This window comes from Callorhinchus milii, unplaced genomic scaffold, assembly GCF_018977255.1.
Source record: "Callorhinchus milii isolate IMCB2004 unplaced genomic scaffold, IMCB_Cmil_1.0 Scaffold3, whole genome shotgun sequence".
In the NCBI taxonomy this organism is placed as follows: domain Eukaryota; kingdom Metazoa; phylum Chordata; class Chondrichthyes; order Chimaeriformes; family Callorhinchidae; genus Callorhinchus; species Callorhinchus milii.
Genome location: NW_024704744.1, coordinates 79,762,317 through 79,788,340, shown reverse-complemented (window position 1 = coordinate 79,788,340; position 26,024 = coordinate 79,762,317). Strand labels below are relative to the sequence as shown.

Sequence of the window (26,024 nt, the reverse complement as noted above, 5' to 3'; positions counted from 1 at the left end):
CATCCTTTTGATGAGATGTTAAACTAAGATCCCATCTGCCTCTTCAGGTAATAATAATAAATACTCCTTGCATATGATATAGCGCCTTATCACATCTTTGAGATGTCTAAAAACGTTTCACAGAATATACTGTAAAGTGAAATTGACTATATTTTATGGACGATATATATGTTTAACAGGCGGATGTTAAACATCCAATAGCACTATTCAAAAAGGGAGTTTCTCCTGGTTTCCTGCCCACCAAATCCCCTAAATAAAATTGGTGACTCATTCCATGACTATTTGTGGGATATTACTGTATGCAAACTGGCTCCTGTGTTACGCCCACAAAGTATACAGTCACTCCACAGTACAGTATATCCTGTGAAGCTCTTTGAGATGTGTCAACAATGTGAAAGGCGCTATATCAAATGCAAGGATTATTATTATTATATCCAAATTCCGAAACATTTGTAATGTACTGCATAGAAATTTGACCCCATACATAGAGAGTGAAGCAGTGGGACTTCCAGAGACATAAGGGCAAAACAATACAAGGCCCTCACCCTATTTCGCCCCTCCACCTTACCATCGGTGGCTGAAACTACTATTGTATAGGACTATATATATTAAAATCAAAATAGTGTCTCTCCAGATGCAGACTGATAAGCAAACCCCCAAAAGTACTAAATACTACTTTAAACAATATGCCAATAAAATATAAAACAAGATACAAGTCAAGAATCTGGTACATGGAAAAAAAGCATTTGTAGCATGATCATCTATGCAATTCAGTAGTTATGTTTTATGCAACTCAGTAGTTTATTTTCCATAAACAAGTATTTCATGTAGATCTTATGTATAAAACCACAAACTGGCTTACAAATCAGTCAAGCTTGGGGTAGTTTTTAGGTGCTAGAAGGTAGACTAATTAGACTGCCTTTGCTATGTATTTTATACAGACAACTGTACCTTGAACTGCAGCTCGGTTCCAGTATATCAGAGCCATTGGGTAGCAATCAGTCTTTGCAACTAGTGTAGGTTGTTCTGTTATAAAGGATATTTAGAAAATTGAATAACAATTTTTTTTGCAAATAAAATCCTTCAAAAGATCCAGTTTAGTTTTGAAAGCTACCATATTCCAGAAGGTAAGCTGTATTGCTCTGAGCCATTTCATATCCTTGTTCAGCTAGGAACATATATTGAAGAAATGCAGAATCTATATTGTTCTCCTTATACGCAAAATAAGCAGACAAGATTCTCTCAGTCCACTGGCCTCGTTCACAAACATTTTTAAACAGCTATTGAAGGGAAGAAGAAAGAGCAATTTAGAACTTAAAAGGAATTTGAAAGAAATGATAATTCAAAATAAATACTGCTTAGAATAAATGCCTAAGTGAAATAAAATATTTAAATCAGAATATAATTAAACCATTGAACTACATTACTGTCTCGAAATTGGAACAACTTTAAGTAAAGAGTACACTGAATAATTTATCTGCTGTAACTTTAGGGCAAATTCTTTGTTAGAAGAAAAGAAGTCAGAGATGAGAAAAACCATTTGGCTCACCAAACCTCATCGCATCTGATGAGAAAAAAGCTTATTCTAGGTGTTCATTTATCACCATAAAATGCAGTTTAATTTGTGTGTTTTTTATTTGTGGTTTTATTTGTTAATAAGAATTCTTAATAAATATACAATGGGAGCTTTATCTGATGACCAGAAGTATATCTTTTCAACTTGCAGGAACTGCTTCTGCATAACTTGCATCCTATGTCTATTTCCTAATTATGATATCCCACAAATTAGATCCCATAATGCAAATTCAAAAGAACATTTACATATCTAATTTGTATAGATATAATCCTCTGTTAATAATTTAGACAGTGATTTGATCAATGTGTCACCATTTAAGAAAAGGTATTTATTAATAATCATGAAATTATTGACATCCTTCAACTATTTTGCATGAATTCTATAATAATAATGATGATTAAAGTATCTGCAATGTTACACAGATATAACCATCATTTAATGGTTCGTAAACTTGGGGCCACTGATGAATTTTAATGTATACAAATAGAAGGATACACATGCTATGACAGGATAAATAAAACATGTATGTGATAAAGGAATGTCTTAGGCAATACCAAAGGCAGAAAAGAAAAAAGATGTGATTATTTACTGTGAAGATGATCTGTGACATTACACTTGGAATTCTAGCCACTTTACTTCAAAAGGCCATTAATGCATTGGAAATGATTCAGGAAAATGGCAAGGTGGGCTCTAAATTGTGAAAAAAAATTGCTTACAAAATTGATCTTAATGTTCTTTTTAAAAAAAAATCAAGAGGTGATCCAAATCTTTACAATACTTTCGGCAAAGGACAATGTAAATACAAACTAATTCCTTGTTTTAGGGTTCTAAGCATAGAATCAGAAGACAACAGTACAAATTGAACAAAAAGTGTTTTCTTCTACATTGTAAGTATGGAATTGATTCTGAGCTAGAGCAGCTATTTTAATCAACAACTTTTAAAAATAGCTGAAATGAATATCTGGTTAGTTGGAGGATAATGATAGATAGAGCTAATGAAAAGCTGTGCTCAAATGTTCCAAGGAACATATTTCTTGAGCAGCTTGAACTATAAAAATAAATGTCATGCCAAGGAAAGTAAAGGCACAGTTATACAGGATATAAAGTTAAAGAAATATTCTCAAGTTTTGGTTGATCTACTTTGCACAACCTTTCTTCAGGAAATTAACTGGGTTTAGTTGTGTCTATATTAAAGCAAATTGTGCAAAATTGTCCAAAGATAATGGACTTGATGGATCAAGTGTTTTTTTCATTTTTTGCTGTTTAATGTTTCTATTTTTACCACTCAAATAAACTGGACCAATTCTATTACCTCAGTTGCAGTGACACAGGATCTAACCACTCCAGTTCCACTACTATACATCTGAGCTAGATTGTACAATGCCAGAGCATGGCCATTTTGAGAAGCGTGCTGAAAATACTTATTGGCCATTTTATAATCCCTTTTTACACCGAAGCCAGCTGTAATGAAAAAAAGTTACATTCATTTTCTGTTGGTACAGTGTACAAAGTATAATTACAATGTTACCTTACTATTAATATACCAAAACAATGTATTTTGTATTCTTACAATAGTACATGACTCCTAGTTGAAACTGCCCATCTACCCAGCCCTTATCAGCTGCCTTCTTAAAGTTCTTTAATGCCTCTTCATAGTCCTGGAACAAAACAAAAAACATTAAAACAATATATGATAGCCATGGACTGTTGAGTTGGATCATCTGTATTTTTTTAAAAAAACAACCTCACATTATGGAAGTAGGAAACTTACCACAGGCAGTCCTTTTCCATAAAGATGTGCTAATCCTAAACCTGTCAATCCAATTGGATTCCCCTGAAAAAAAGCACAGATAAATGTAAGGTACTGCATATGGGAAGTAAAAATAAAAGACATATATATTCCATGGATAGGACAAAACTTGCCAAGGGGAAAGCTGAAACAGACCTCAGGGTGTCAGTTGACTCGTTCACATGTGAGATAGCAATAAACGAGCCAAACAGTTTGCTGGGCTATTTGGCCAAATTATTTGCGTACAGTTCCCAAGAAGCCATATGAATTGGTAGGGGTGAGGTGGAAGAACTTTGGGATGAAGCTGCAGAGGGTGGTGTCAGAGCGGCTTAAGTCTCAAACCTATGGAGCAGTGGAGAGGGCAGGCGTACGTAAAGCAGGCCAGTGTTTCCTGAATGGAAGGATCAACCAGGCAGTTGGTTGCAGAGATAGGTTGGTGTGAGGTCATGGAGGTAGTTGAAAGTGAGTACAAGAATCTTCAATTCAATACACTGGGGGATGGGAAGTGAGTGGAGTTGAGCAAGCAAGGCTTGATGATCTGTTTCTTTTTTTATGATATTGTTGCCTGGTGGAGAGGACTTGGCTGCAATATTCTGGATGGTCTGCAGTGTGTACACGGAGGAGCTGGATAGTCCACCAAGCAAGATATTCTAGTAATCAAGCTTGGAGGTGTGGATAAGGTTTTCAGCAGCTTGGGGGTTGAAGTTATGGGGAAGGCCGGTCATTTTACAGAGGTGAGGGGAAAGTAGAACTAGTGAAAGCCAGATGTAAAGGTTTGAAGGATAATGTGTGGGAGGGGGTCAAACCAAGGTTCCAAACCAGGAGGTGGAATGAGCACCTATGTAGCTCGATATGGTGAGGACCTGAGGTGAGAAAGCACAAACGAGCCATTCAGGAAGGCCCCAGTCTTGTCAACATTGAGCTATAGAAAATTAGAATTTATCAAGTACTTGAAAGGCAATTGATCAGAGCAACAGTATTCCTGGGATAAATGGTAGAGGCCGAGAGATGCGGTTGTGCTTCATTCATGTACTTGTAAAAGTGGCTCTCATGCCTACGGATGTTGTCATCGAAGGAGATAAATATAAAGATGGTGAAGATATTTAGTTGTGCAGTGTTCGTGATAAGCTATTACAGGGAAGCTTATCAGAGAATTGGGAGTTATTCTCATCTAACTACAACCAAGAGTACCTCCAACATTGGCAGGGACTCTCCAGCCTAGATCACGAGTCTCTCCTTAAGACCAGACTACTAATTGGTTGGCTTCTTGCGGTCAGCATGTTTCAGTGACATCAGCAGTGGCCTGACAGCTCAGAAGCACTTACCAGTAGTCATTTTGTTAAGCTGACATAAAACGATGCCTTTTTTTATGGCCTCAACAACTGCGTTATAACTGACGCTGCCTGAATACATTTTACGAACAGCTATAGAAACAATAACTATCTGCTGATAAATTTATAACGAGGATCAATTTTCCAGTGCCACCAGATGGCATTCAGTGGTACTGCATTTCTGATTCCAGTCTACCAGAAGTGTAATTTAAGGGATAATAAAGTACAGTATAACTTATTCAGGTTTAACACAATGTAGTTTAAAAATAAATGCATTAGGGTTAGATGTCTCAAAAATGTAGCTACAGCAGATCCTGAAACACAGGAAAGATTGGTGAAATTGTGCTATAAATCATTGCATGTTCCTCCAATAATCCTGCTCAATCCTGTTAGAAATGATGACTAACTGTGCATGTGAATATCTGCATGACGGAACAGGTGACATTGATTTCCAGAAGCAGAGTGGAGTGCAAGACTTCAGCCCTATTGGTATGCAGACTTTTTATTGTTGCAGAAATGTGCTCTTATTAAGATTCATGGTTATTGGTCTGAAGTTCAACAACTCTTGTGGTGCTGCTAAATTATGATCTTATAGAAGGCTGAATAATTTAGGAACGTATTTCAATTGATAATCTAGTATCTGAAGTGCAACCAAGCCTTTTAAAACTCACCTTTTCTAAATGACAATTCCACGATGTGTCGACACAGAAAAGCAGGGATAGACTATCACAAACTTAAGGGCTGTCTAGTATTGGCATTTTTTCAGTTAAATACAAGGTAACACTCTGCTGGTTGAGGGCTTAGGTCTTGATGTGAGCAGCGACTTAATAACCTGTTTTGCGTTTCATAACACAAAATCTGAGACATTGCATCAGATAATAGCACTTTAACAGGATTACCCTGTATGTATAGATATGAATTCAGATTTCATGTTACACATATTACAAAGCTGTTGCTCAAATTTATTTCTATCAAGCATTAAGTTGAATTGAATATATTATTATTATATAAATGTGTGTGAGTGTGTGTATGTGAACTATTTACAGAGCAGGATAATAAGCCTTACCCTGTCAGCTGCCATTTTAAAATACTGGAGTGCAGTTTCATTGTTCTGAGGCACTGCTTCACTGCCTTCTGAGTACATCTGGAAAACCAAATATATGAATTATTTCAACTTTTTCTTTCTTCAAAGTAGTCAAGGTCTCATCAGATGTGTACAAAATGACAAGTCCCAAAGATGTTTGAGTGTCCCATAGACTGATGTGAGCTGCAAATATAGTCAGGTAGATTTGTAGGTGGGTCACAATTATTTAGGAAGAAAATTCCAGAATCTAACAGCAAAGCTTTTAAACAGGCCCTTTAAACCTCACTATTTATAAAGCCCCCTTGCTTACAACACTAAATTGGCGGTTGCTGACAGCTGCAAATATCTATTTAAGTTTACCCACTTTGAATCTTTAATTCTGTGTATAATCACATTGGTTTGTCCAAGGGGATCCAGTAAATATTATGTATTGATTTTGGAGGGAGCTGAAATTGGGATTATTGTAGCTTCTCTAATTTTCTTGCTGTGTTTCTTCTCCCCCTTCCCGGTTCTCTCTCGCTATCCTGGCCAGTTGAGCCGAAAGGCCTGTTTCAAGGCATACATGTCCAGCCTATCTAATTTGGAAGCATTCTCGCCTCTGAGTCAGAAGGTTGTGGGATTGAGTTTCACGTTGGGATTTGAACATGTAGTGCAGGTTGGCAGACTAGATGCAGTGCTTGGGGATGTGCTGTATTGTTGGGATGTTATCCATCGGGTGAGATTTGAAACCGAGATTCTGATCAGATGTTCTATTAACGATCCCACAGTTCTATTCATAAAGAGAAGGGAATATCTCCCGTGGCCCACACAAACAACAACAAGATTACATTTGTATAGCGTCTTTCACGTTGGGAGGACGTCCCAAGGCACTGGACAGTGTACAGCATTTCAGACACGAGTTGGGGTCAGGTGGGGGAAAAGGGAGGGGAAGGGGGGTGACTGATGGCATGGTCAAAGAGGAGGATTTTGAGGCGGGATTTGAAGGAGGCTAAGGAGGGGGCGAAGCGGAGTGATTGGGGGATGGAATCCCAGAGGTTGGGGGCAGAGTGGCTGAAGGGTTTCCCGCCAATGGTGGGGCGGGGGGGTCGGGGGACGTGGAGCAGGCCAGAGGCGGATGAGTGGAGGGAACGGGCGGATTGGTAGGGGGTTCCAGAGGTAGGGTGGGGCGAGACCATGGAGGGCTTTGTAGTGAGGACCAGGATCTTGAACTGGATCCCCTGAAGGATAGGGAGCCAATGGAGTCGGGTGAGAATGGGGGAGATGGGATCATGGAGTTTGGTGCGGGAGAGGACATGGGCTGCAGAGTTCTGGATTATCTGCAACCTGTGGAGGGAGGAGTTGGGAAGGCTGACAAGCAGGGCATTTGCATAGTCGAGCCTGGAGATGATGAAGGCATGAACAAGAGTTTCAGTGGCCTGAGGGGTGAGATAGTGGCAGAGTCGGGCAATGTAACAATCCCCAAAATTAAATAGATTTTTGGGGGATTCACTTGGGACATTGCTGTGCACAAATGGACTGTTGGCCTATAAAATGCACAAACATGACACTTTACACTTCCTGTGAAGGACTTCAAGATGCAAAAGGCGCTATACCAAAATGCAAGATTAATTTTATATATGCCATGATTCTACTCTATTCACATCCAGTCTCTGTACCAACAGAGTTGTGTTTATCCTTTAATTTCAGAAATTCAGTATTCAAATATTTGCCTCTTTCTTACCATGCACTTATTATCCACCATCTGACATATGGGAAGCCTGATGACAAATTTTCTTTCACAAAGCCAAACAATTATCTAACAAGCCCATAATATCAAGTAAATATTATCACAATTATTCTTACAAGCTTTGAATATTAATCAATAGCACTGGGACAAAACATCCATGATCAAAGACTTATAAAATGTGCATACTAAATATCATTATGTCAGCCAGAATGTTAAATGCCTGTATACTGTGATTCCCCATCATTAATACCAGAAAGAGAAATTTTGGTAATGCCGGTATATTGAAAGATGGTGGTGCATCAATCTATCTATTGTGATAATGTATGCTGTTTAAACTTGAGAGGACCCAACAATTACAATTCTTTTTGTTACAATATTTTCTGACAAATATGTATGATTTAAATAAAATACTGCCCATCTTGTCCTCGCTTCCAAAAAATGCCTTGTACTGTACTACAAAGAGGTTAGCTTTAGCGATATGTTCATATTTGTTCATTGTGTATGCCTTTCAGTAAACCAGATGACTGTAATGGTCTTTTTTTACTCCAAATTTCCTAAATCCAATTCTCTGACACCTATGAACCATGTTTGTTTACAAATGACAACTGTTTATCAAAATGGTAACCTTGAATAATTCAATTCTATAATCGATTCTATAAGCGATCTTACCATACCAGGAGTGTATCTTACAAAGCAATGGGTCAGAATAGTCGTAATTCATGACTCTGAGGTGAAATTGTAAATGCAAAATTGTAAAACTTTCTAGATTATCTCTAGAATGTTTATTGGATAATGCAGAATAAATAATTTCACAAAAGTATAAAAGAAGATTTTATGTAGATACAACGTCCTGTCACAGAATATTACATTTAAATTGAACTCAAGTAATGGTTATGTAAAATAATTCCAACATTTTGTGTGACAAAACATTTTTGATAAGGATTCATTTTATTACCTTTCCTAAAAAACCCAGGGCATTTATGCTGCCACCATGTGCAGCTTTTGATAAGTAGTAGAAGGCTTTCTAAAAAAAAAAGAGAAAATCATGTTCTAATTGTTTACAATTCATTATTCCTTCTATCCCAATCTATGTTTTTCAGACTTAAAAAGTAAAGCAGCACTTTTTCACTTTATGTTTTTACTTGCATTTAGTACGAGGTATTCAGAAACAACCAAACATACATCTCTGTGCACTTACACTAATGTAGAGATCACTGAATAAATTAGACAAAAGGTTAAAAAAAAGGTGCAATTCAAACCAATTATAACGTGAGGTCCATAAAATTTGACACAACATTATAATGGGTCGTCAGTTTGCCGCTGATATCATTTATGCTACTGACTGATTTCCTGTGCACCCTGTATCACACTTCAAATATAGCGTAGTCCACAAGCTGTGGACTTCCGTTAGAATGGGATCAGACGGCCTAAGGGTGGAGTTCTAAAATACTGTACCGCAAAGAGGTAGAATATGGTCCTACTTTTGATCATGGCTTTTGTATCAACAGAATGAAAATAAAGCTTTGTATTTTCCCAAAAGGGGGAACAAGTCTAAGGTTGAGTTATCTCTGGATGCTTTCATGTATTCCTGAGAAATTAGCTCAGAAATGGAGATTGGCAACAACAACAACTTGGATTTATATCGTGCCCTCCACGCCGGACAGTGTCTCAGAGCGCTTTACAGTAATGGATCCCGGGACCGAGCCAGGGGGAGGGGGAGAAAGGTGACCAAAGGCGCAGTTGAAAAGAAAGGTTTTCAGCAGAGACCTGAAAATGGGAAGGGAGGGAGCAAGACGAAGGGAGTGAGGAAGGCAGTTCCAGAGCCTCGGGCATAGTGGCTGAAGGCACGGTCGCCGAGGGTGGAGCGGAGGACTCGAAGGCCAGACCCGGAGGAACGGAGGCAACGGGTACTGTTTTGAGGAGAGAGGAGGTCAGAGAGGGAGGGGGTTGCAGGGACTTGAATACAAGGGTGAGGATCTTGAAATCAATCCTTTCTGGGATAGGCAGCCAGTGCAGTCTGGCAAGGACTGGGGTGATCGTGGAGCGGAGTTTGGTGCGGGTGAGAATGCGGGCGGCAGAGTTTTGAATGATTTGGATTTTATGGATAATAATAATCCTTGCATTTGATATAGCGCTTTTCATGTCTTCTAGACATCCCAAAGCGCTTCACAGAATATACTGTAAAGTGAATTGACTGTATATTTGTGGGCGAACGCGGCAGCCAATTGTGCACAGCAGTGTACCAGACAGTCGTGCATTGAAAATGACCAATTTATTATCGTTTTTTTTGAGGGATTATTATTAGGCGTGTGGAGTAAGGAAACTTGCCCAAGGTTTCGCCCTGCCTGGAATTGAACTCAGGTCCCTCGCTTGCAAAGCGAGTGTTCTAACCACTGAGCTACAGGACTCCAGGATGGTAGTGGATGGGAGACCGGCGAGGAGGGCATTAGAGTTGTCCAGCTGTGAGGTGACAAGGACATGGACCAGGGTTTCAGCGGCTTTTGGGGAGAGGTATTGGCGGAGACGAGTGATGCATTGGAGGTGGAAGAAGGCGGTGCTGGTGAGGGACCGGATGTGGGGGAAGGAAGGATAATTGGGGATGAACCTGACGCCTAGGATGCGTATGGGTTCGGAGAGTTTTAGGGGGAGGTCGGGTAGGTGGAGGTGAGAGCCGTGAGGTTTTAGACGTTGACGAGAGCCAAAGAGTATGGCTCCCGTTTTGTCAACCTTCAGCTGAAGGAAGTTTGTGCTCATCCAGCCCCTGAGATCTGACAGGAAGGCTGACAGAACATCAGGGGACGGGGGGTCGCAAAGAGAGGTGGAAAAATAGAGTTGGGTGTCATTTGCAGACATGTGAAAATGTACTCCATGTCTGCGGATGACATCCCCAAGAGGGAGCATGTAGATCAGAAAGAGCTGGTAGATGTCTAGCTGCATATCTGAAAGGTGCAGAGCAGCCAAAATGCTTCAATACTATATTTATGCTGCACCATTGGTGACAAATAACCATATTTTTGTTTTTGCTTACAGCAAAATAAATGTAGTATAAAAATTGAAGAACAGATATGGAGAAATAAGATAAAGAATTAAAATATGAGAAATGAGAAAAAGGTAAAGAATTAAGATATGAGAAATAAAACATTATTGATTGCATAATAAAGTGATTGAAATAAAGGACACTAGCAAAGTATCCTGTCCCCGATCTATTTGATAAACAAGGCAGTAAACTTTATCGTAGAGACATTATATTCTATATTCTATTCTATATTATATTCCATTCATACGTTCCATTCTCGGGTGAGGGCTCATACTGTACCTCTTCCATTGATGAGGGGAGGTACAGTATAGACAACTTGGGACGATCAGAGAAACATTAAAAAAATCTCTTCATGTAAGAATTCATAATTCATAAGGTAGAATTTTGTGATCCATGTTAGAGGCTGCAATTTTAAAAATGATTTCCGTATTATAACAAGGTTTCATTCTACATCAGTTCAGAATGCATATTATTTGTTTTTTTCACTATGGTATTGAAGTTAATCTGCATTTTCTTTCAGTCACTATCCATATATAATAATCCCTCCAAAACAAAACAATAAAAAAATTGTTCATTTTTCAATCCACGACTGTTTGTGGGACACTACTGTGCGCAATTGGCTGCCGCGTTTTGCCCACAAATATGCGGTCAATTCACTTTACAGTCTATGAGGCGCTTTGAGACGTCGAGAAGACTTGAAAAGCGCAATATCAAATGCAAGGATTATTATTATTATAAAAGTAAATGTTTAAAACAAGCCTGAAAGTATGCCTACTTCATAGTCTTTTTCTATTCCTTTGCCTCCTGTAAGATGTAATTGACCAAGACCAGCCTAAAGGAAAACAAAGGCAATCTATCAAATATAAACTTCCATAGTTATTCTACATTCATCAAAGCATATATAAGTATTTTAAAGGATAACGTTAATTAGAAATGAGAATGAATCAGTTTATTTTCCTTCTCATTTCTCTTTTTTGCTCCCTTTCTATGCTATTCAATTTTTATTTTTCCTGTCCAATTTTTATTTTACCTTTCTAATTTTGTCTATTCTAAACGTTTTATATTTCAATTTAAAAAAAATAACCTCTATATATTTTGCAAGATGGAAGGAACTTTTATTAAAAGTGATTTAAATTGTGAAATGTGAAACCTTGGTCAATGTTTGAAGGGCAACATCATTGATGTGTCCCAGGTGAATCACTGATAGGATTTTTACCTTTAACCCTAGTGATAATGCAGAGCAGATCAACATGTGGAATGACTGGATAATATTTTTGGTTCTTCTTTAATTTATATACTGTCTGGTTTCTGAATCAGTTGGACATAAAGGCCCGGCCATTGCTACTTCAAAGAAAATGTGGCGTACAATCTTCTGGTTAACATGCTTATATTCCCTCCTTATCCACATTTATCCCCAAATTCTAATTTATTGACGATCCATCTCATTGTTTTTTTTGCAGGACATTTCTTGCAAGAATTAGTTGCTATGTTTGCCTGATTCAACACCAGGAAATACTTATTTACACAGAAGATAATTAACAGATGGAATGGGTTACAAAAAGGGTTGATTAAGCCTGGACACTAATTTATTTAAGAAGCTGTTTGATGCTGCAATGAGAAGATGGAAGAGTTGTTATTTTGTAAGAAATAAATCAAATGGGGCAAAGGGTTGTCTTCATTTGAATTTCTTTCGTAGTATTATGACTTGCTGATTGACCTGACCCATTATGTGCTTTTCCCCCAGATTTCCAATATTTTTTACAGTTTTCTATTTTTACATACAAAATTGCATTTCTTTACTGCTTAGCATATTATCAGAATGATTTCATTGCTTTTACGTTTACTTGTTAATGGTTTAGGCTTGTGTGGTAATACTCCATCCAAAGTCATCCAAAATTTCTAAAGGGTAAAATGTCCACACTTGTAGTCAAGGTCTAACCAGGCAATAGCGAAATGTCAAACAAAACACAAAATACTGCAGATGCTGGAAATCTGAAAACAAAAACAGAAGTCGCTGGGAACACTCAGCAGGTCAGGCACCATCTATGGAGAAAGGAACGTGAGTCAATATTTCAGAACTGACGAAGGGTCGTGGACCTGAAACGTTGACTCACTTTGCTTTCTCCATAAATGCTGCCTGACCTGCTGAGTGTTCCCAGCGACTTCTGTTTTTGATTTCAATGAAATGTCAAATATAGTTTTACGAAGTGCTTTTAAATAGTAAAAAATGAACAAGATTTGAAAACAGACTTCCATAATAATAAACTGCTATTAAAACCATTATTTAACTTCACTCAGTGCAGTTTCATACCTGTGATTGAACATCTCCTTTCTCTGCTATTAATTGGAAGTACTGGTACAAATCTAATTCCATTATTTCACCATTTGAGCTAAGGTTTTCAGCTCTTTCTGTCAGTCTAACCTTTTCTGTTAGCACTCCTCCATTAAGGGCAATATCATTGGCAACTGCACATAATAAACCAGAATTAAACATTATGACATTTTGTTGTTAATTTACACTAAAACGTATCAGAAACTAAACAAATCTCACATTTTATCGTAATAAAATTAAAGACAAATAAGTAGCCAACTTTGAATTTGTTGGGTAAAGAAAACGAAGCAGTAATAACATTATTGGTGTCAGCCTTGGTTCAATTGGTGTCAAAGATAGTTATCAAATCCAGCAATTAGTGGGAAATATGGTTTAATGAATTGATTTTTTCTTATTCATCATTCAATGAATACTGTATTTTCAAGTTTCATTTCAATATAAATACAAATTTCTTCCCCCTTTTTTGTTGTAATGAATAATGGAAAACATAACTGATGAGGCTATTCTTGGTTACTTAAAAGTTTTAAATTACAAAAACGTAACATCTATGTGTGAGAGGGAAAGATTGAGAGAGATCAAAATTAAGGAGATAAGGCAAATCTCCAGATCCATAGATTGTCAATTAATACTACTCCATGTGATAATGAACAAAATGTTCAAATATTCTAAGATGTACCACAGGACACAATTTGTTCTTCCTTATTATCTGGTCTGGCTACAAACTGTCTCCTGTGGGAATGAATCAATTCTCCAATAGGCAATCACAAGCAGACTCAACTGAATGGACTCATCATTTGCTTCCCTTGACTTTACAAGATACTCATCTCCAGAGAGACATACTGTATAATTAAGCTGCTAAATATCCTATCTCAGTTGCAAAGAAATACATTCTGCTTAGTTAAGTGTTCCTCGACTTTGTTCCCAATATATTAACACTGGAAGGAACCTATTTGTTATTCAATTCATAAGTATCCTATTCTATTCATTCATCAATTCAAAAGTATCCGATTCTGCAAACCAGCTTAGAATCTTAAATTTGGACTCATAGCACTAGTTTGCAAAAATAGCTGATTTTTTTTCTTGCTTGCTTCTCTCTATGGTTAATATTACTGTTTATTATTCAATTGCAACAGTCTCTTCTCAGTCGTGATTGTCAGAGTGGATGCCACACTTGGACTTTGAGAACATCGAGGTGGTTGGCACATCACAAACTGTCCTGTGAAGTTCTTCCCACCACAATGAAGGCAAATGTCCGCCAGATAGCTGTTGAGGAATCTCTGAGGCTTGGGAAATCTCTGAGCTGTTGGAAGGTGTTTCTTGGAGTTCGAATTCGTGAACACATGTTCATACATCAAGCGAATAGAATCCACCTTGATTGGCTTGCAGAGAGGTAAGGAGCTGCTGCTTAAACTCTGCACCTCCACCTGGCAGAACCATCGCTCAATGGGAAGAGACTTGTGTCCAAGCTGCGGACAGGAAGATGGTGGCAATGTTCTCACACATTTCATGATGAGCTGTTTTGCCCACGAGGAAGCTCAAAGGGAGTTCCTGACGTCTACCATTCAGCTCAAATGATCAATTAGTGACTATCCTCCTCGGGGGGGGGTAAGCCCTGTCTCCTTGGAGCTGAATTGGCTCAAAGTTGACATGTTTGGCAATGGCAACGATGGTTCAACAACAACAACAACATTACATTTATATAGCGCCTTTCACGTCGGGAGGACGTCCCAAGGTGCAGGACAGTGTACAGCATTTCAGACCCGAGCTGGGGTCAGTGGGGGAGAAGGGAGGGGAGGAGAAAGGGGTGGCTGATGGCATGGTCGAAGAGGAGGGTTTTGAGGCGGGACTTGAAGGAGGCTAAGGAGGGGGTGAGGCGGAATGATTGGGGGATGGAATTCCAGAGGTTGGCGGCAGAGTGCCTGAAGGCTCTCCTGCCAATGGTGGGGCGGGTGGGTCAGGGGACGTGGAGCAGGCCAGGGCCGGCTGAGCGGAGGGAGTGGGCGGGTTGGTAGGGGGTTAGGAGGTCGCAGAGGTAGGGTGGGGCGAGGCCTTTGAGGGTTTTGTAGGTGAGGACCAGGATCTTGAACTGGATTCTCTGAAGGATAGGGAGCTAATGGAGTTGGGTGAGAATGGGGGAGATGGGGTCATGGAGTTTGGTACAGGAGAGGACACAGGCTGCAGAGTTCTGGATTATCTGCAGTCTGTGGAGGGAGAAGTTGGGAAGGCCGACAAGCAGGCGTTTGCATGGTCGAGCCTGGAGGTGATGAATGCATGAACAAGAGTTTCAGCGGCCTGAGGGGTGTGGTAGTGGCGGAGTCGGGCAATGTTACAGAGGTGAGGGAAGGCAGAGCGGGTCATGGCTTGGATGTGGGGAAGAAAAGACAGTTGAGGGTCGAACAAGACTCCTGGACTCCTGACTGACTTGGTGAGTTGAGGTGTGCAACCATGGAGGTTGATGCTTGAGGTGCAGAGGCGCTGGCGCGAGCCAATCAGGAGGGCCTCAGTCTTGTTCACATTCAACTGTAGGAAATTTGCCCTCATCCAGGACATGATGTCTGACAGCAGTCTGTCAGGACAGCAGTGTTCCTGGAGTTGAGGGTGGAGGCAGAAAGATAGAATTGGGTGTCATCCGCATACATATGGAGGTTGACCCCATGTCTGCGGATGATGTCACCAAGGGGAAGCATGTAGATATTAAAAAGGAGAGGGCCAAGGACAGAGCCCTGGGGGACGCCAGATGTGACAGTGCAGGGGCTGGAGGAGAAACCGTTGGAGGCAACAAAGTGGAGACGGTGAGAGAGATAGGAATCGAAACAGTCAAGGGCAGGTCCGCAAAAATTAAGTAAAGTTCAAGCTGGACAAGCAGTGTCTGTCAATGGCAAGCTGTGCTGTTTTAGATGGTTAGACTCCAGCAGTACCCCAATGCACACTCTAGAGTCTCCAAACCTTGTCTCCTGCCAGCCTGTGCCTAACACTTTCCGGAATTAGGAAGCAGGATGTGTCCCTCTTCGGAAAATAATCCTTGCATTTGATATAGCGCCTTACCACATTGACAGTATATTTTGTTGGCGAAACACGGCAGCCAATTGTGCACAGCAGTGTCCCACAAACAGTCAGGGATTGAAGTGAACAATTTATTATTATTTTTTGGGGAAACTTGCCCAACACCCAGCTGACTAAAAAAAACATAACAATAAACAATTGACTAAAGGTTATGTGTGTTCGTGGTGTTTTATACTTGTGTAAAATAAGTGAGATACGTAAGCGTAGGAGGGATCTGAGAAGCTGGAGCATGTACATTCATACGAGTAGCTATTCATTACATTGAGAAAATGACTCATGCAGTGGTTAAAGATGTGTAACCTGTGTGAAAACTGCAATATTTTACACTGTGCATTTTCAACTGAATACAATTAGGCCCTTGAGGTCTGTTATACAGATATACTTATGATGCATTACTGGACATGCATGAGTGGTTGTAAACTTTGGTAACCATGAAAGACCCAAGTTTGAACCATAGAAATGTTTCATTCAGCAGCAGGCCCCATTCAGCCCATTAATAGTTCCACCTCCAAAATGCATTCTAAGCTCAACTCTGTTTCTCTGTACCCTCTAATATGCTTGCTCTATATGCACGTGTCTAATTTCTTAAATGCTCCAATTATTTTTTAAATGTTAACAATAATCAATATTTTTTGAATTCAGATACTGAAATGATTACCGTATTCTGCTGCAGTTCTGTAATGAACTAGAGCTGCTTCACAATGCTGAGGAAGATTAATTCCACTAAGATACCTGTAGCCCTGTTAAAACAGATATCATTACAATGTAGTACCATGCACTCAGAAGCTACTGGCTATTGATGACTAATTCTACAGTTAATGCACCTACCAAAATCATATCTGCTACTAAATTTCCACCCAATGCTGCAAAGGTGTAGTATACCAATGCCTGAAAAATAATGAGAGATTACACTCAGTTCACAGATATCAGTTCATAAAGACAGATGCTATTAGAATAATCAAATTTGTGTATTTAATTCCACAGTACAATACTACGAAACCCTTTAATTAGGGTGTCACTAAGCAGTTTTACACAGTTATTTACCAGTTACCAATAACTTTGGATCTTAATCTTTAGAGGAGGTGGGGGAAGGCAGAGCAGGTCATGGTACAGATGTGGGGTAGAAAGGACAGTTGAGGTTCCGGACTGGCTCAGAGAGGTGGACTGTGCATCTCTGAGGTGTGGAGGCGCTGTCGGGAGCCAATCAGGAGTGCCCTGGTCTTGTTGACGTTCAACTGTAGAAAGTTAGCTCTCTCCCAGGACTTGATGTCTAATAGATATTCTGTCAGAACAGCAGTGGTCCTGAAGTCGAGGGTGGAGGCAGAGAAATAGAGTTGTGTGTCATCCCCATACACGTGACCCCACTTCTACGGATTAAGTCACCAAAAGGGAGCATGTACAAGTTAGAGAAGAGGACCAAGGACAGATCCCTGAGGTATGCCGCACAAGACTGTGCAGGGGCTGGAGGAGAAGCCATTTGTGGAGACAAAGTGGTGTGAGAGGTAGGATCTGAACCACTCAAGGACAGAACTATGAAGGTTGAGGTAAGGCAATGGAGGAGGATAGAGTGGTCAATGGTATCAAAGGCAACAGAGAGATCAAGGAGGATGAGAAAACAGAAGGAGCCCTGGTCATAGATGGACAGAATGTCATTCGTCCCTTTGACCAGGGTTGTTTCTGTGCTGTGGGCAGCACGGAAACCCGATGGGGGGGGAGGGGTTGTATAGGGGGTGGCAGGAGAGGAAGGAACAAAGCTGGGAAGCAACAACTTGTTCAAGGACTTTGGAAAGGAAAGAGAAGCTGGAGATGGGGCTGTAATTTGAGAACAGGGAAGGATTTTTTTTAAGATGGGGTGAGATGACAGCTATTTTTAAGGGGGTGAGAATGATGCCAGTGGACAAGGAGAGGGTGATGAGGTCTATGGGTAGAGGGGCAAGGAGGTAGAACTGGCAGATAAGGAGAGTGATTGGAATGGGTCCGAGAGAGCAGGTGGTGGGTTTCGTCTGGATGAGAGAGGAGGGGAAGACAGGTTTGAAGGTGTGAAGGGAGGGGTGGGTAGGGGCCAGATTGTGAGGGGGAGATGGGGAGGGGGTAGTAGTTGGAAGTTAGCAGCAGATTGTATAATAATAATAACCCTTACATTCGATGTAGCACCTTTATGTACGAAGAACATCTCAAAGTGCTTCACAGGACATATAAAGTGTAGTGAGTGTGTATTTTGTAGGCAAACACAGCAGTCAATTTACGCACAGCAGTATCCCACAATATCTCACAAACTATTATGAAGTGAGTGACCAATTTTATTTGATCATTTTATTTAATTTTAACAGCAGACATGCCATGGATATGAATTTGTTTGAGATCAGTGTAGAATAGCAATAAAGAATATATTGTTTACAGTTTTACTATTCTGAATAGATTGTAATACTGGATTTAGTCTGTATTGATTTTAGAAATGTACTTTGAGTTGAGGGGAAACCACTGATTTTAAGCAAGCATTTCTGATGTCGGGTAGAGTTTAGGGAAATCTTTAGCAAGTATCAAAAGCTTTATTAGTCTTTGGAGGAATAATTTTTCTTTGAGATACTTAATATTCTGTTGCTAATGTACCAATCAATTTTAATCAATTAATGGCGACCTGCTGGTGATATTTAAAGGGTGAAGTTATGAAAAGTAACGGATTTAATATTCACCTTGTGACGTATTGTTGAGGATAAAACAAAACTATATGAGCATCTCTTGCAATCATTTATTATTCATAGATTCCGAGACATTTTTCTAGCTCATCCAATTTTCAAAAAAAATTATATGAAGAACTTCATGATTTATCTTGTTACTGCCATATTCAAAGCCCTACTGTTATTTATTATTAATTTATGTACACATAAAATAATAATAAATCCATCTCTACCCAGTTAAGTGTGAAAGCTTCTTTTAAGGTATCATACAACTTTTTTCTTCACACAAATATTTGTTTAGGCTTTCCATTTATAAAGACAAAGAAGCGATTATGCTTGAACTGATCATTCTCAGCTTCTGGACTGTGGTATGATTAAATACATCAGTGTTCGTGTGATACAAGAAAGACACTACTATCCCAAAGGCTGAGTAGTCTAAAGTACCACTTGATACAACACAAGATTACCACCAGACAATCCTAGGTTTGAATCACACACTTGGCTGAGATCAGTAAACACAGTATGGAGTTACTGGAGTGTTAGGGAGGAAAAAATATCCAGAAATCTTTGCTGGAAGGCTTGGAGTATGTGTTTGTGTAGATGAGAAAGGTTAAGCTGTAATATCCACTGTGGAAGGTAAGATTGCCAACACATGGTTCATAAGTTAATAATGGTGAGGTATGGGAGGGTCCCAAAAGTTGGAAAAAAAGAACTTAAAACTATCAGAAACGGAATACAGGTGGGAAGACTATAGGATTATAGACCAAACTATATAGCACATAACTGGCAAACTTTTAAATTCACGTCCAGTATGATCCAAGGTCACTTAAATATGACATCCCCTGACACCTTTGGTGCTTCTTATTCACACTTTAAGGTGAGTTTTAAATCCTTGAACCTAGGAAGATCCATCTTTGGCCCTCTCCTCTTCCTAATCTATATGCTCCCTCTTAGGGATGTCATCCGCAGACACGGGGTACACTTCCACATGTATGCGGACGAAACCCAACTTTATTTTTCCACTTCACTTTGCGACCCCTAGTCCCTTGATAGTTATTCGTATCAGAACAAAGGTTGTTGGTGTTCAAAACAAAAATGTTTCTTGCCAGAACAAATCTCTATATTCTAGAAAATAATGTGGGATCAAACAATTTTTTAAAATGTCAACATCTGTTTAGATTGGATCATCACTGGGCTAAATCATGCATTGTGCTTGCAAAATGTTTATAATATTCAGCAAGTCTCATATTGCAATCAAAGCATATTCTTATTAAAGTCATTGATAGTTCCTACTATGCTTTCATCTAAGTTTATTACCCTACATGTTCTTACCTTAGGTTGATTAGGATCTACGCCAATACCAGTGGCATACATGAATCCTAATGCCTAACAAAATTCCAAAGAACACCATCAAAACGTTCAAACAAAACTCAGTTTATACACATTCATTTATTTATAGCGTTCTTAAGGAAACTGAATGTCCCATAATGTCAACTTGAGAAGACATAAACCCTTTTTTAAAACAAAATTGTAGATTAGAATTAGGCTACATTCATAACAGTTTTACCTGCACAGCCATCATTGCAATATTTATTTTGATATTCGTCAGATATCTCCAGCTTTTCTCACCATACAAATTATATTCAGTAGTATTGTAGGCTGGGCTACCAATGCACTGTAGCGTGAAATAATCACATAGTATGTAGTTTTCCATGCAGTGAGTATCCGTTCTTAGCCAGGACATCTGGAGAATGGTGTTGAGCAGAGATGAAAAAACGACATCCTCTCTATCTGCCTCTGTCTCTTTGTCCTCCTGGACCTCGCTGCCGCTTTCAACACAGTCGATCACACCATCCTCCACCACTGCCTTTCCTCTGTCATCCACCTCAGTGGGACCACTTTGAGTCCTACTTCACAAACTGCCAGCAGGACATCTCCACAAATGGCTGTTCCTTCCGCTCTCACTCAGTTACCTGCGGGGTACCCCAAAGATCCATCGTTGGCCCCCTCCTCTTCCTAATCTATGTGCTCCCTCTTGGGGATGTCATCCGCAGACATGGGCCACACTTCCACATGTATGCGGATGACACCCAACTCCATTTTTCCACCTCACTTTGCGACCCCCAGTCCGCTGATGTTCTGTCAGCCTGCCGGTCAGACATCAGGAGCTGGATGAGCGCAAATTTCCTTCAGCTAAATGTTGACAAGACGGAAGCCATACTCTTTGGCTCTCGTCAACGTCTTCAATTGCACGGTTCTCACCTTCTCCACCTACCCGATCTGCCCCTAAAGCTCTCCGAACCTGTACGCAACCTAGGCGTCAGGTTCGACCCCAAATTATTCTTCCTCCCCCACATCCGGTCCCTCACCAGCACCGCTTTCGTCCCCCTCTGACGCATCGCCTGTCTCCACCAATATCTCACTCCAAAAGCTGCCGAAACCCTGGTTCATGCCTTTGTCACCTCTTGGCTGGATTATTCAAATGCCCTCCTCGCCGGTCTCTCCTCCACTACCATTCATAAAATCCAGGTCATACAGAATTCTGCCACCTGCATTCTTACCTGCACCAAACTCCACTCCCCGATTACCCCAGTCCTTGCCAGACTGCACTGGCTGCCTGTCCCAGAGAGGATCGATTTCAAGATACTTACTCTTATTTTCAAATCCCTGCACTCCTCTGCACCTCTCTGACCTCCTCTCTCCTCACAACAGTGCCCGTTGCCTTCGCTCCACCGGGTCTGGCCTCCTCCTTGTCCCCCGAATCCTCCGCTTCACCATCAGCGGCCGTGCCTTCAGCCACTACACCCCGAGGCTCTGGAACTCCCTTCCTCACTCCCTTCGCCTCGCCCCCTCTCTTCCTACTTTCAGGTCTCGACTAAAGACCTTTCTTTTCGACTGTGCCTTTGGTCAACTTCTTCCCCCTCCTCCTGGCTCTGCCCCAGGATCCGTTATTGTGAATCGCTCTGAGACGCCGTCTGGCATGGAGGGCGCTATATAAATCCAAGTTGTTGTTGATGTTGTTGAAGAGATTCCTCTCCATTTGGAGGAAAGAGAGGATGAATTAACCTACGGTTCCCTTGCATGCCACCTAACAATTTGATGCCAAGTATTACTGTGCACTTTTTTTAACATATGGAAAAGTTAGAAAATGTGCCAAATCTAATTGAATCCAACTTCCTTAAAGCTTAATATTCTTGAAAACTATTAGTTTAAACACTGTAGCCTTTTTCTTGAATCTTGAGCATCCAACCTTGCATTCCCAGACATCATGAATACTAACTTATTCAACAAAATAATAGACTTTTCTAATGCATTTAACTTTCTGGCTAAAAACAAAACAAATGGCCAATTAATAGATATCACATTACTTAAATCTACTATCAAACAGCTCACAGTTTGGGCTTTGTGTGAACCATTTTCTGCCAGGGCTTCAAAGAGATCTTTAGCTGCTGTGACATTCTGAGGCAGCTGGTCACCGAACAACAAGGCATAGGCTATTCTCTCCATGGCTTTAGTGCTTCCCATGTCAGCAGCTTTAATCAGGAGCTTATAGCCTCTACTTAAAACAGGAAAATTAAAGTTAGATGCAAAAAAAACAATTTAAAACCCAACTGCATTGTCAGATATTCTGAGATATCAAGAGTATGGTTTATATAACCACTATGATTATATTCTCTGTTCTTATGTAAAGTTAATTGGAGACTGCTCATTAACTAATGAAATAAGCATACCTATGTGATAATGTGCAGTAGCATGCCCAAGAGAAGCTGTCAGAAGACTAAAGACTCACATAATAAGAAACCTCAGTGTCACTAAATAGTTCATTAATATAAACTTTACATTAACTGTATGCAGAGATGCAGAGTACTTCATGAGTTGTAACATCATCTTGGTTTTCGAAAGACCATATCTTGTGCTTTGCTTTCAGAGTTAAATAGAACTTAAAGAAAAGTCCGAATCAAAAAAAGGTCTTAATGAAAATCCATCAAAAACATTTAACTTCCATTGTGGATCAATCTGTCTTCAGTTTTCTTCTATTATCTATGTTATGTAAGTGCAACGAAAAGAAGCAACACCACACCTAGAGAGAATTTTTTTTCATTATTGTTACATAGCTTCTGGAGCAGAATTGGCTCCCTACTAAAAATACAGCATAGCAATCAGAAAATGAGCCAATACTAAAAACATCTCATCCACCCAAAGGAATGAATCATTGCACAGAAGACTTTAGAAATCATTTTTGAAAACAGTCTCAATTAATGGCAATGGAAAGCACAGACTGTACTTTGAAAATGTCAGTTAATATGAAAGTTTTGTAAGTAGTCTATCCTCCCGGGGAGGAGGGGAAATGCGGCGTATTCTTGGAGTTGAACTTGCTCCAAGGTGACATGCTTGCCAATAGAGTGTTGGAATTGAGCCAGCCCTCGGTGGCAGGCTCGATGGTTCCGGTTCCTGAGCCAGCCGGGTCCGCAGTATTCATTGCTGATGATAGTCTAGCCAGGCTGGCTCATCAGCAGGACGACTAAACACTGGGGGAAGGGACTCTTCCCACTCAGCTCCTGTTAATCCTGCAAGCCAAAACCCTAACGGGTAGGGTGGTCCCAGCTGGAGAAGCAGCAGGAAGGTTTGCCAGGCACTATTTGAAAACAGAAGACATTTCTTCCAGTGTCCAGGCCAACAATTCTACAGATAACTTGGTGATTTACTTCATGGCTGTTTGTGAATCTTTGCTGTGCACAAGTTAGCTACCACTTCTACCTACAAATATAGTCAGTTCACTTGACAGTAATTCCCTATGAAGTGTTTTTCTACCTTAGAGACACTGTATCAAATGCAAGGATCATTATTGCTTCCTTTTTTTGTTTTATTAAGGTATGACACCACCAAAAGTAGTTACCATACAATACTTCAGCCAAGTGATTATTATCAATGTGTAAGCCTTGTCAATGAATCTTGGCAGGCTATCTACCAGCGGGAGTGTTGTCACTGAGCCTGATTCTGTCTTCACCAATGGTCACAACACATAGCACCTCCAAGGTGTGCACTTGATAGCCTTGATAAACAACAGATCTATAGGAGGAACAAGCCTCTGAAGATTAATAAGTTATCTGAACAAAAATGTATTATTTAGCATTGCAAGAATCTCACTCAATGCATTGGCAGTATCGCAACTGCTTCTGTACTACAACACCATATAATTGGATCTCTCCATTGAAAGATGAGTGGAAACAAGGGATTGTCTGTACAATGGAAATTTTACATAACTATTAGACTAGTAAATCTATGAGGTGGTCCACCAGCAAAGCATCCTTCATGTTACCCAGGATGGTTTTAAGTAACATACACATGCAAGCCATTATTGTTAGCGGGGAAGAAATTTGATTACTGGACAGGATAAATCTAGATCTGCAGTTCACAGGAGCCACAATCCCTCCCCTACCACCACCCCCCCACCCCGTGCTGGTTTGGATTTCTGAAATCAGAGTTAGGGAAGTTTGTTAGCGCAGCAACAGAGGAGCTTTCACCTGTGCCAGGGGTGTCAGTCTTTGAATCAGAAGGGTTCAAACCACACTTTGAGACTTCGAGCTCATAAAATAGGCTGGCACTCGAGCCCAGTGCTGTATTTTCAAAGGTTTGCTTCACAAAAAAAAGCATCACGACCACATCGCTCCCACCCTCGCTCACCTCCACTGGCTCCCCATCCCCCAGAAGATCGAATTCAAGATCCTCATCCTCACCTACAAGGCCACGCACGGCCTTGCACCCTCCTACCTCTCCGACCTACTATCCCCCTACCTACCTGCCCGTACCCTCCATTCCTCTGGCTCCGGTCTGCTCCACATCCTCCGCTCTAACATTGGTGGCCAGGCTTTCAGCCTCTCAGCCCCGAGGCTCTGGAACTCCATCCCCCAGTGCCTTCGCCGCCTCCTCCCTTTCCTCCTTCAAGGCCGGTCTCAAGACCTTTCTCTTCAACCGTGCCTTCAGCTCCCCTCTCGACTCTCTACCCCCTCCTCGCTCCCTCCCTTCCCTCACCCTGACCATTTCCCCCCTGCTCGGGTCCTGACCCAACTGTCCAGCGCCTTGGGACGTCCTCCCGACGTGAAAGGCGCTCTATAAATGCAATGTTGTTGTTGTTGTACCGTCCTTTGGATGAGATATTAAACTGAGGTCTGATCTGCCTATTTAGGTGAATGCTATAGATTTCATGGCACTATTGAAGAAGAGAATAGAGTTTCTTCTGGTGTTCTGGCTAACAAACTTCCAAATAGAATTGGTCATCTACTTAATAGCTGTTTCTTAGTGCTTAAAACATTCACTCATCGTCATTGCACTTTATAGTATTTCTTGTGAAGCGCTTTGAGATACCTTGACGGTGTGATAAGTAAGACGCTATGCCAAATGTTACAATCAACATTTACGTTACCATATATATATCTCATGTGATACTAATCAATATTACAAAAACATTTATAATCTGCAGCAATGACATATTGGTAAGAACAAAGATCACTCCAACCACCAAATGTATATATTTTTACTCACTCCTTTCTAAGATTCTTATCTCTAGATCGTTTCAGGATTTTGCTTCCATTCCGATACAATTCCTCTATTTCTTGCACTTGTTTCTTTCTCAATGCTTCTTGCTCATCTGTCATTGTCAACAAACCATAGATGCCTAATATTAAACAAAATGCTCAAAACATTATTTTATTTCTGGTTTTGAACTAACGAATGGCACGATTTATAGATTTAGTAAACTATTGGTAATGTTTGACAGTGGCTGAAAAATATTCTAAATATAGCTACAATATGTTCTGCCACTTGTTATGAACAAATATTAAATTAATTTTAAACACATGAAGTGCTTCAACAAAGTAGTCATGTACTGTATGATTTTATTCTTGCTCTTGGTTATAAGGTCAAATGTTTTAATTCCTTTAAAGTGTCTAGTTGGAAAACAGCATTGCCAGAAGCCCTAAAGCTATTCAAGGTCTCTACATTATACCTTCTATGGATTGATGACTGGATGAGGAAACATTCAGCACTCTGAGACATTATATAAATGCAAGATGTTGTGGTTGAGATGCTTAGTGTTGGTTGGGTAGTGTCTATGTTCAAAAATATGAAATAAAGTGTTTGTAAACCTTCCACTGCTCTAATCTTTTTACCTTGTGAATTCTGATTTGAAACATTATTTATTTCTTGTAATTTTTTATCATTACTGTTGTCCTCTTTTGGATTGGGTGAAGGGCGTCCTTTCTGAGATGATACTGAATTGCTTTCTTTTGAACTACTTCTAATAGGAGTTCTTTCCACGACCTCTCGTGCCATTTTACTATTTCCGTCTTCCACCAGCTGTAATATAAAATTATTTCAAATTAATTCTAAAATTAACAACACCATTTTC

The 26,024-nt window shown here is 40.2% G+C and overlaps 1 protein-coding gene across 6 annotated transcripts in view; it reads right to left on the bottom strand.

The window, feature by feature from the left end:
* The window catches only part of LOC103177913 (SEL1L2 adaptor subunit of ERAD E3 ligase), a 31,679-nt gene that overhangs the window by 2,839 nt on the left and 2,816 nt on the right, over positions 1-26,024 (bottom strand). For 2 of the 6 annotated variants that reach the window (XM_007892292.2, XM_007892296.2), the window contains exons 3-17: positions 25,786-25,972; positions 25,160-25,292; positions 22,010-22,175; positions 19,949-20,002; positions 16,767-16,826; positions 16,597-16,678; positions 12,855-13,009; positions 11,319-11,375; positions 8,462-8,530; positions 5,763-5,840; positions 3,348-3,410; positions 3,147-3,234; positions 2,889-3,037; positions 1,115-1,280; positions 952-1,026 (exon numbers count right to left, since the gene is read on the bottom strand). In XM_007892292.2, coding sequence (XP_007890483.1) covers positions 952-1,026; positions 1,115-1,280; positions 2,889-3,037; positions 3,147-3,234; positions 3,348-3,410; positions 5,763-5,840; positions 8,462-8,530; positions 11,319-11,375; positions 12,855-13,009; positions 16,597-16,678; positions 16,767-16,826; positions 19,949-20,002; positions 22,010-22,175; positions 25,160-25,292; positions 25,786-25,972 — 1,582 coding nt within the window. The remainder of the gene's footprint in view (positions 1-951; positions 1,027-1,114; positions 1,281-2,888; positions 3,038-3,146; positions 3,235-3,347; positions 3,411-5,762; positions 5,841-8,461; positions 8,531-11,318; positions 11,376-12,854; positions 13,010-16,596; positions 16,679-16,766; positions 16,827-19,948; positions 20,003-22,009; positions 22,176-25,159; positions 25,293-25,785; positions 25,973-26,024) is intronic. The other 4 variants (XM_007892295.2, XM_007892293.2, XM_007892294.2 and 1 more) reach the window with 4 other exon arrangements.